The 12,222-nt window shown below is 41.3% G+C and overlaps 1 protein-coding gene across 1 annotated transcript in view; it reads right to left on the minus strand.

Annotated features, from left to right (window-relative positions):
- Positions 1 to 353: 353 nt before the first annotated feature.
- The window catches only part of APC2 (APC regulator of Wnt signaling pathway 2), an 89,929-nt gene continuing 78,060 nt past the window's right edge, over positions 354 to 12,222 (minus strand). The window contains exon 16 of the mRNA XM_089690735.1: positions 354 to 6,785. Within this exon, the coding sequence (XP_089546861.1) occupies positions 1,634 to 6,785 (5,152 nt within the window). The 3' untranslated portion in view covers positions 354 to 1,633. The remainder of the gene's footprint in view (positions 6,786 to 12,222) is intronic.

Here is a 12,222-nt window from a genome sequence, read left to right on the forward strand (position 1 = left end):
ACCAGCAAGGAAAACTGCAAACATTGTAAGAAGAAATCCCTGGAGTTGTCCTACAACAGCCTAGCACTGGTGTGATGTTGAATATGCACCATCTAATGTTCCCCAGACATCAGCTGCAGCGAATGAATGAGGTAATGAAATTGTGTCAAAGTCTGTGACCTAAGCTAAAAGCATTGTTCCAGCCTAGGTTACAGTCATAGAAATAATACTACCTCATATCATACCCCTGAAGAACTGGAAGTTTCTTTACGGGAAACATGGTTGAGTTGTGAGCTATTTTCACTTCCAGTTTGGTGCTCTACATATTCTGACCTGAAAATGAGGGAAGTTAATAAGCTAACAGAACACACCAGTAACTTTCATAAATTGCAACTTTATTTTTACATTTCATATAGAATAAACAAAATTGACATTTCTACTACCAATAAAATAAAGCTAAAAATAATGAAATGCAAAGCTGCTGCTTTGTGCTAGCATTACAAATGAATCCTTGACAACCTCCCTTCTGCACACCTCCAGCAATTTACACCATTGATCCATGCTAATAAGCAAAAATCAGGAGGGAAGAGCATTGCATAGCCATATGCAATATTTATACTGGCTGCAGGTTGGGAGCTGTGTTTACATTTGCTATGTGTCCTTCTCAGCACAATGAAAGTGAATTAGTCTGAGGTATACACATTAGGGTATGACATCACTTTCTAGCCTTGACTAATTAAATATAGAATATGATATTCTACAAGTGACAAATTAAATTCTAAAAAGCTTGGCACGTGGGATACTTATTTGTATACCATAAAAGAGCAAAAACAAGCAAACAATGTTCAAATGTACAGAATTAAAATTATTGGGACTAGTGATAGTCTGTTGCTCTCTTTAACATTTGTAAAATGTACATACATTTAATTTGGCAATAGGGAAAAAAGATTGCTGAAGCATTTATAATTTCGTTATCAGTCTGCAGGTTTAGAGCAAGCACTCTTTTCTACCATTTTCTGGTATATTCCCCATTTTTTTAAGCTGTGCTATGGTTACAGTATATAACAGCGTTTGAAATGTGTATGATCATGCAGCCTACACACAGATTAAGGCTTTGCTTTAAAGCATTTTCAGGTTTACTTTTAAGGTTTTCAACAGGTTTACCAATTAAAATTCAAGAAAACATGTTCTCTTAAGAGAATGGCTTTATAATTTCACCTGGGAGCAATGCAAAATTTATTGTGGTTACCCAAATATCTTACATTTTTGCTTTGTACTGGTATCAAAGATCTGGCAGCATGTCATATATGGTAGGAGAGCCTTTTCTCTAGCAAACAAGCCCCAATAGTACGTTTTGCACATAGAGCAGTGGCAGATAGTTGTTTTATTGCCCATAAGAACAGATTCAGATTTGTCAGTATTCATAAAGTGCCAAAGTCATCTGCATCAAAAGTCTATGACGTGACCACCTCCAGAACGTGGCATAAACTGATGCATGTCTCATTTTCAGCATGCACCGATTTTGCGGGTCAGCAGCAGGATAGTAAGGAAGCAACAAGCCAAAATATCCAGGTCCTGCAAACTGGAACTTGACCTCATAATCTGTGCAATTTTAACAGAGCACCTTTACAAAGCTTGTTTCCTGTCTCTGTAATCACTCACTGGTTACTTTACCAGCTGTCTCCTTTGTTGCTGTTACAATAGGGCTTGGTACATAGTTAAATGGAGTAACTCTGGCTGCCCTACTGGGGGAGCTGTGTCTGCTTGTAGGTAAGTTTACAACAGATAAGGTCCCCTTCCCTGACTCTGTCATAATTGTAGAGTTCATGCTGGTCCTGTTTCTACTCTCTATTGTAGGTGAGGTGCTGGAATTGGTCTTGGTTATGTTGATGTCCTCTGTCTGGACTACAGCATCACTTGTTTTCCTTCTTGGCTCACTGTGCTCCTCAGAAAGTGGCAATGCACAGGCAGGCAAAGTGCTTCTTAGTATATGTGGAATATCTTCATCACGGATTCTTCTCCAAGTTGCTCTCCCTGAGCCTGGAGAAGAGTCAATCCTTGGAACTCTTTTATCTTCATTTTTTGAGGTGCTATGGCCTGGCTTTCCCTCTACACGTGACCATGGAAGGTTAATGTGAGGGGAAGAGGAATATCTTTTGAAAGGCTCTGGTGGTGGTGGCATATTTCGGACAGGAAGTCGAGATGGACTCTCAGAACTTGTTCTTCGTGGTGGACGGCTTGGGGATGATGGAGATTTAGGTTTGGGAGATTTGTGTGCTTTGAGTTCCTCACAGCGAGAGGAACAGAGAAAAACAGCAGGTAAAGCAGCACTGTTTTGGGAGGGAACTCTGTGTTGTCTCTGTGATACAGACAAATCAGAATGTTGTCGCTTCATTCCTCCTGCTGATTCTTTGATGAATGTTAACTGACGCAGCATTCCTGATTTGTCAGTCTCACTGTTTCGCATTTGATTAAGACGACCATTTTGGGCAGTGGGCCTTTTGCTGGGGCTCTGACGAGAACTAGCACTCAAAGATTCTATAGCCAGTGGGGATGGACCAGGTGGAGCTCGAGGACTTGATTTCCTCATGTATGGGATTCGTACAGGGGACTTCTGAGTTTTATTCCCAGGAGTCTGAGGATTCCTTACTCCTTTTGACTTTGGAGAAGGTGGGGTCACTGGGGATTGTGCTTTTCGAGAAGGTGTGGGATTGCTAGAGGAGTTGTGAGATGGCACAGTACTGATACGAGCTGGAGGTGTTGCGCTTCTTTTTGGCAATGTCATCTCCTCTGCAATTTCAGATTTTCCAAGGCGGTGAAGACTCCGAGAACGCATAGAATTAGTGACTTTTGTATCTTCCTGAGGTTGATTATACTGGTAGCATTGCCTGCTACCTGTTGCTTTATCTTGTGCTGGCATGTAGATTACTGTCCTTCCACGAAGGACCATGGGAATATTAGAAGTTTGCTTTTGGCCTTGATTAAATACTCTCCTTCCTCTGTTACTTCTGGAGCCTTCACTACTACTAGATAGTTGACTTGAAGTCCCATTTTTGGAACTCAGAGACCTATCGCTGTTTTGCTTGTGCTGTCCATACAAACTTTGTCGGGTGGAGATGGAAGGGCTAGACATAAGGGAGTCAAAAGATGGACCTCTGGAAATAGCTGATGATTCTCCAGAAATAGAAGCTGCAGCTTGATGTATCCAGCTAACTATTGAGTTAGCCCCTTCCTTAATTGCTTCCCAGTCCACACTATCTAAATCAGACAAGTCTTCACCTACTTGTGTCTTATCCCCAGATGTGGTTAGCTGAACTTCTTTTTTCTCATTATTTTTAGGTTTGTGCTTTCTTTTCCGAGCTGAGAGCCTTCTCTTTCTGGGCATCACTGAAGAACTTTTTTCTTCATCTGATGTGTGGTTAGCTGAGGAATCTTTCCTCTCAGTACGAGTAGTAGATGTCCAACCTTGTTGCCTAGAGAAATTTTTAATGGGTTTATTTAACTTACACTGCGTGCTTACAGGCTCTATGTCACTGAGGGAGCTCATTGAAGAGCTGAGAGAATAACAAGGCATAGGCTCATCTTCTATAAAATTACTGAACTTAGAGGTAGACAATTTACTTTTACTTACAGGCTCCTTGGCCTCTCGCTTTGTTGTTCCAGAATACTGATATTTTCTTGGAGATTTAGATGGCTCAGTTTTCATCCTCTGAACATCTTTACTTGAGTTTATCAATCCAACATCATCCTCAAAGAAGCAGTATACTGCTTCCTCTGTTGGTGTAGTATGACAAAAAGACTGGAAAGCTAAATTCCCATGAACATTTTCTCCTTGCTTTATTTCTAGTCTCGAGGGACTAGCTGAAGCAGATACTCTCTCAGCATTTCCAATAAATTTGGAAGAATTTCTATGGCGTGTTTCAGTGCTCTTTAATGTGTCTGCTGTTTGATGTATTTTCATTGTATAAGCACCACTTTTAGATATGCCAGATTTGGTATTGATCTTTGCTGAGCCTGCAGTACTGTCTGATGAAAACAGTGTTCTCTCTTCTCTCTGATGATGGCTATCTAACATTGCTCCTACATCTCTCATTTGCATTCGACTACTTGGCCTTTGTCTGATGTCTTGACTTTCTTTAATAGGATACTGCAGAGTTTCATCACTAAGAGAAGCTGCACTGGAAAAGTTCACAGGTGTTCCCTCTGCCGAGTCTGTGAAAGAAGAGTTATCGGTAATGAATTCCTTTTTGGTACCAAAGCCTTTATTTACTGCCAGCTGTGTGTGAGCAGGAACCAACATGTACACTGGCAGCTGAACTGGTTTTTTGGTCTGAGCATTCACAAGGTGTCCAGAAAGCATTGATGTTTTCATTTTACATAGCTTTGTGGGCATAGCAGAGTGGATACACTCTTTCAGAATGTCAATATCATCATCTGAAACAAGATCAATTTCAGATTTTTTCATAAATCCCAGGATTCTTTCTTCATGACTGTCTCCACATTTTTCATGTGCTACAAAGTTCAAACTATTTTTCTCAGGAAATGGGGGGATCAGTTTAAGTTCCACATCCTTTTGGATATAATGTTCATGCAAGGGAAGAGCACTTAAACTGGAAGCACATGAAAAGTTTTCTGTAGGTTTTTCCACTGTAAAGTAAATCATTGAGTCAATATCTCTTGGAATCTGGAATCTTTCCTTAAAATCAGTTATCTCCATGAACTTTTTCACATTGTTTTCCCACTGAATGTTGAACTGACTAGCCTCCTTTTCTTGGTAGCTACTGGGGTCAAAACTTGGGGTTTTGCTTCTACTTGGTGGCATGGTCTGTCCAGGGCTGTCTGGCAACTCACTGGGGCTTATTGTTCCACTGATCATCTCACTACATGGATCACTTTGAATTGAACTAGCAATAGAAGGACTCTCAAAGCTTCCTAAAGAACTGACTGAGCTGCAACGACTCATTACTAATGGTGTCTCCTGAATGTAGTTTTCTGAGGAGCTTGATGGTGTCATATCTTCATTTCTTGAAGGTGAAAGGTCCCGGAGGAAATGTTTTTCTGGCTTTGTTGGGGGAATAGCAATAGGCTGAGATGAACTAGGAGAAACACCATTTTTCTCCATAAGTTTCTGTCTACCTCGATTGCACCTATTAAGATCCATTTGGCCATCTTCTACCTCAAGAATTTCCAAGGAGGAGTCACTGTCTATCTCATTTTCACTCCGGCTTGGTCCATCCAAGAGGTTGTCTCCAGATGAAAGGGAGGAGAGGGAACTGCATCTAGAAAAACATATTGGAGTCCCTTCAACTGCATATTTTTGCAGTGACTCCTGCTCTCCATTTGAGGAAGAATGAGCAGAGGCTGTTTCTAAAGCTTTTGAAACTGTATCGGGCGTTTGTGATGGGTGCAACCAAGCCTTTTTCTTCATGGAAAGTGTCTGATGCAAAATGTTACCAGAAAATCCAGTCCCATTCTTTGTTAAGCTGTCAAGTCCAGAAATATGCTTATAAGAAGGAGAAAGTTTTATGGTATGCACAGAGGTGTCTACAGGAAATTTGTTGCTGGAATTGTCCATAGTAGTTTCTTCTTGTGCCTGTTCTAAAGCCATGCTCTTCAGTCCAGGGATAGATAGCTGTCTTTTTCTAGAACTGATTTGTCCACTTTGTTCTTCCTTGTTCTGCTCTTCTTTAACATGACCATCCATGTCATTTCTTTCAGACTTTATGCTGAACATATTTTTTAAATCAAGCCGACTAGGACGTTTCTGATACCGTTGCAAGTCTTCCTTGTAATCCATAAATGCAGCTTTACTGCAAGGCTTCATATGTTCTCTAGGACAGTATCCATCACTTGTACTTCCACTGTTCAGACTATCATTAGAGAGACTTGTGTAAGCTGTTTTCAAGCGCAACAGGGCTTGAGCCCTGCTTAGGTTTTCTCTCCTTACTAAGCCACTGTTCTCTGATAGTCTACAAGGAGAACATGACTGAGCCCTTGCTTCATGAAGCTCATCAGAGCCATAGGGCCAGTCAACACAATGATCCTCAGAGCTAAGACTGAAACTGTCATCAGAGGAAGTGTGCATTGTGGAGATATCTTCTACCAAACGTTCTATTTTTGCCACTGTACAACTTGCCAGTTTGTCAGCAATAGTGATCTCATCCTGTGGTTTCCTGTGATCTGGTTTAATGCTGTTGGCTTTCTCTGTATCTAGACCCTTCCTCAAAGACCCAGTTCTTGGCACATTCTGCCCCTGAGTAAAGGAGGAGTTTAAGTACATAGATAGTACAGAGGAATTCCCTGTTTCAGCACTGATGGAAGTGTTTGGTATTTCATCATCATCAAAACAGCCAGAATCTGAAGCATAATCTTTTACTAGACTCTCTATGTGCCGTAAAGGGCCCTTAATTGGTTGAGGTTTTAGTCCTTGTTTATCCATAGAGTCAAAAGTTTCAGCCAAGTGCTTTGCATCAAGCTCTGCTTCCAAAGCTTTCTGCTTTCTCATGTATAGTGAAGGCATGCAAGATCCTGGTGAAATTACAGAAGCATCTTTGTATTTTAGAGGCCGGTGTGCAAGCAGGTTTCTCAAAGCAGCTGCGCTTCCCATGGCAATCATCTTGTGTTTGGAATGGATGAGATTACGTAGCATACTGACAGCACCCAAATCCCAGAGAAGTTCCTGATCTTGAGGACATCTAGCAGATAGGTTCCAAAGTGTCCCACATGCATTGCTAACAATAGTCAAGCTGTGGGATTTCAGGTGCTGCAATAAAGTCTGGAGACAGTTGTGCTCACGCAGTATCTGCCTGTAAAACAAAACAAAAAATATATTTTATTACGTTGTTAACAAATTCTATTTTTTTTTTAAAAAGTATTTATTCTTTGAGTAAAATGACTGATGTTAATATAATATGTCAGCATAGTAATAAGATAATTTCTGTCCAATAATGATTTTGTTTGTCATTACAAAGAACATTATTGACCAAGGTAGTTAGAGGATAGCTGCTACTAGCAATATAATAAAGTTGATGTCTATCAACTCCTAGATCAGATAGTGCCAATAAATAAGGACCATACATATGACCAATACATGTGACTTGTTTTAATTTGGTGTGAAATACAGATACCAAGGTGGACAACAAAGTCTAAAGCATTTTCCAATCAGTGTTATGTACAGTATATACATAATCCTAGTCAGATATAGATATGGGTATACTAATGTATATATGGCTTGACTAGCTGTTATACAGAATGTGGGTGTGCCAGGAGTTGTGGTACCATTGGGTACCTGGGGATCACTCACACAGACAATAACTATAGGTTTAAATTCTTGTATTTTGAAAAAAATAGTCACAGGAATACATCAGTAACACTGGTACTTATGATAGCACTGCAATGACTATTACTCTGCTCTAACACAGCATAGGTCCAGATAGGGCAATAGTCCAGAAATGTTGCAGCTGACGTCACACAGGGAATCACAAGTTTTTAGCAGCTTGCCACGCACTGCCACATAAAATGCAGTGGCGATTAGGTACACAGAAAGGCTCTATTGCATGTAGAGCCTAATTTATCAGGACACTATCTGTTGGAGGGGTGGTTGATTGGCAAACTGCAGCTAGTGGCTCTTTTAGGCTGGCAAGAGAATGGCGGCAGCAGCTCCAGTGACCAGGATATAGAAAAGGAATACAGCAATGTCCCTATTCTGTCTCTCCTCATGCAGGAACCTATTTCTCTCACCCTAACCAGTAGGGTACCCATCCTTACCCTCATCACTCACATAAGGGCGCCAAACCCTGGCAGGGTCCCATGTGTATAAGGGTTGCCCTATCTAAGATAGCCGCTAAAGGTCACTGGGGATTGCACCATCCATTCAGACATCTGCTCTCCCTGTGGCGACTACAGAACCTACAGAGGAACAATATTCTTGTAAACCTCCGCTCCATCCATACAGCGGAAAGGCATGCATGGTGATACTGTGACTAGAGGTTTTGTATAACACTGTCACCTTTAAATATATGCTGTTGCAAAGTTAGGTAAATCATAAGAATGCCTGTGCAGAATTCTAATATTTTTGTGTGGAAACAGTTTACATAGGTGTATTTCAACTGTTTGTCGTGACATCTGCTTTATGGCAAATCTATTACAAAAACAAAAATGCACTAAATGGACTCCCTGCAAAAAAGACAAATATGCACTTCTCTGGAGTGTGCTGGATTTCTGGTTCCAATATGGCATTAGTGTGTCCTGTAGACTAGTAGTGGGGTTAGAGGCAGGAGTGAATTAAATAACTGTAAATGCACTCAAATTACAGCTGTACCTTAAAACCCAGCTTCAGTCAAAACCTTTTTACTTTTTGGTGAATATCATATTACTTTTGCAATATTTTGCTGCTATTGCTTTATCCAATGGAGATATTCTCCTGTACACTCTGTTCCCCATCCCTGGGACAGAAAGTAAGTGGAAAGAGGTCCAATGGAGTCACAAATTACCATAAAATACACCATTTTTTGATTAAGGGTAAAGGCCACAAACTTCCATTTGCTGTCTGTGTTCCTACTGCAGAATTTCTCCCATCTTCTTGTCTTGGTGACACCCTTTGACAGAAAGTTAGTGGAAATCTCTCAAATAACGACACAGATGACAATCCCTTTCTCACAATATCAACTTTAAAAAAAAAGCTGAACAGCCTCTATTTATTAAATGCTACTAATGATGGATATTCATTTTTCAACAGGTAAACGTTTATTGAAAAATGCACAGGTTAACAAAAGGTATCACTGACGGTACAACACAATTTAACCCGTCTCAAGTAGGCCATATGTTGGAGTTAGATAAAGATACATCAGGTCTTAATACAATTACCCTGTATGACACTAAAGTCAGAAAGACAAGTACGGTATACAGTCAGGTTTGCATAATAGGTGATACGTCAAAAACTTGTACATCAATCTTAAACTGACGCATACAGCGTCCATCTATTGACCTCTGCCAGACAGTTGCACCAGCATAACACTTCAGGAAGACTGTAGCTTAAGTAATAGGAAAACTTTCTCTACCACCAAGCAATGTCAGGGTAGAAGGGGTGGGGGAGAAGGAAGGAGAGGGAGGAGGGAGAGGAAGAAAAAAAAGGGGGGGGGGTAGTAGAGGAAGGAGAAGGGGGGGATGGGGAAGGGAGGGGGGAATGGGACCATGGGAGGGGGAAGGGGGGAGACCAAAAACAGGAGAGAAATTCAGGGAGAAGAAGCCATGTCCAACACCCCCAACAAATACACTCCATCGGGTATTTTTGAACCATATGCATCAATCCAAGCTGACTATATTTTGTCAAACGTTTTCGGACAGTTTCTGCTCTCATATGTCAACTTGTAAAGTGGCAGAACCACATTCACTGTAGATTTCCAACGATGTACTGTGGGTGGAGTACACTGTGAGCATAGTAGAGTTCAATGGACAAAAACAGTTTCATCTACCATAACTCCCAGTAACATCAGTTGTGGGTCCATCTGGAGAGACCAGTCACCAAGATCATTTGGAGCATCAACCACAGACTCCCAATAAGAGTGAACAAATGAGCATTGCCACACCATATGGAAGAAGGTGCCAGTAGAGGAGTGATATCTTGTACAAAGAGGACTAACCATTGGGTAAATTGCAGCCAACCTCTGTGGGGTGTAATAGACCCTATGCAAGAACTTTATTTGGATAAATTTCTCTCTAGCGCAGAGTTAGTAGTATAGGAACCTATACAGTCCTCCCAGTCCTCATCAGTAAGGTCAGGGATGTCACCTTTCCATTTGTCAAAGGTTTGGTGGTACTAGAGATGTACGCCACTGATAACTAAAGATAAATGGAAGACAGTGGTTTTCCCATCACCTTCGATGTTAACAAATGTTCCACTGTATCTGATTTCATTATAATTGGTTCTGGAAATTAGGACGCAACAGCATGTCTCAATTGTAGGTATCTAAAGTGCATGGAGGCCGATAATGCCAATGTCTTACGTAGGACTGTGAAGGAGGAGAATCTACCATCCATGATAACATGCTTTAGGGCCACAATCCCTCTGGATGCCCACCCCTGGGAATCTAAAAGGTGTGAAAGGTGTCGTAACTGCGGATTAACCCAAAGGGGAATGTGAAGTGAGTAGGTAGTGTCCTCCCTATAAACCTCTCTAGCCTGCAAACTCTGAGCATAGTAACCATAATCCTGTAACCAAGGGGTTGGCCCAGGGTCCACGATACACCAAGTTACTCAATGAGGCATAGGACCTCAAAAGATCAGCGTCCAAGGTAACCGCCAGGTTGTGTTTAGACTGACTAAACCACCAACGAACCTTACCAAGTACGGCTGCCAAGTAGTTAGGTTAGGCAGAGCCAAGTCCCCTTGAAAAAGGGGCAGTTGGAGCGTACTCCATGCTAATCTCATGCCAATACAAAGCAGACCTCCGTACTGCCCAAATTAAAGAGCCTTAGGTACAAGCACTGGAGTGTTTCTAAATAAATTCAGTACATAGACCATTCTTAGCAAATTCACTCTGCCCACTGGAGTAAAAGGTAAAGTACGTCAGGCATGACATTTGCAAGGCCTCCAGCCTGCCCCAAACCGCCCAAATATACAAACTCCTCCATCTCACTGTAACGGCATCTGTGTCACCCCTCCTGAACCCAAGGGATGCAGGGAAAAAAAGGACTGTTTTTTTCAAATTGACAACCAAACAGGTTTTTCAGTGACCAAACAGATATATGATAACCAGTGCAGAGCGAGTCTGCGTCATGAAGGCATAATATGCTATCATCTGCATAGAGGGAAATCTTCTCATGCAGTGGTCCAACTGAAATTCCCTTTACCCTGGGGTCCTGGCACAGGAGAGTCACCAATAGCTAGGGCAAAAAGGCCAGTGGAGAGCAAGCACCCTTGTCTTGTCCCTCGATGTAGGGGGAAGGGAGCAGACAGCACACCATTAACCCTCACCGTAGCAACTGGGTTGTGGTACAGTAGCGGCAGCCACACAATAAAATTAGGCCCAAACCCAAAACACTCCAGTACCCTCCATAGATATTGCCACTCAACTACATCAAATGCTTTTTCAGCATCAAGAGATGCCACCACCCCCAGAGAGTGTAATATATATATATATATATATATATATATATATATATATATATATATATTACAGATTCAAGCGGGGATCTGAAATCTTTGTAAGCAGTTTAGCATCCACGTTCCGCAATGATACGGGATGGTAAGATGAACAGCATTCTGGGTCCTTACCTGGCTTAGGCACCACCACTATCGTTGAGGGAAGGGATCCATTCCATAATGAATTCACAATCATTGCATGAAGAAGGGCACAAGATCATCTGCATATGTTTGATATAATTCAATGGAGAAGCCATTTGGGCCAGGGATTTTCCAGTGTTTTTTTAAAATCATGCTTGAAGTGATTGAAACCGCAATAGAAACAATTGAGTACTGCCCATGATACTTTTTTTTTTGTACTAACATACAGTTTTCAGAGTATGTCCCCTTCTTCAAGGTCCAAGCAGTACTATTTCACAAAGTTTTAACAGAATGTTAAAAAAAAATCTCTGAGGAGAAAAAAACACAAACAAATGGTAATAAAACTATGATGGGCAGTGAGATAAGACAGAGCAAAAGCATAGACTTGGGGGGGATGACAGTCACAGAGGGGGTCGTAAAACTGTTAAATTGCTGGATAATGAGTGAGAAAATGCATGTCTAATTTAAGGCTGTTGTATCAAATAGAACTATCATTCTTAGTTCAAAAGTTTTCCTTTCCTGAATTGTTTTGACATTCCCTTTAAGAACTAAGATATTAAGGTCTTCCTTAGTGTGGTCCAGTTGTTAGAAATGGTGTCCCACAGGTGTGCAGAGCTCATCTTCTTTATGTTCCTTGATGGTATGTCTGTGCAAATTCATCCTTATTTGCAACTTCTGTCCTGTTTTGCCAGCGTAAGATACTTTGACCTCTGATGCTGGGATATTCTTCACCAGAGCTTTGCAGTTTACAGAGGAGAAGCTTGGCCAAGCTGAGAAGACTGAGCTGGATAACCACTTTGAGAACCTATTGACAAGAGATGACAGTACAAAGAACTGGATCGATAAGATCCTATGCCAGACAGAGGTTCTCTTGCAGCCCAATCCTAGTGCACGGGTTGAAGAGTTCTTGTATGAGAAGTTGGACCGAAAAATCCCCTCTCGAGTGACCAATGGAGAATT

This window comes from Staurois parvus, unplaced genomic scaffold (assembly GCF_062004578.1).
Source record: "Staurois parvus isolate SC_StPar_1 unplaced genomic scaffold, SC_StPar_1.0 ptg000541l, whole genome shotgun sequence".
Taxonomy (NCBI): Eukaryota; Metazoa; Chordata; class Amphibia; order Anura; family Ranidae; genus Staurois; species Staurois parvus.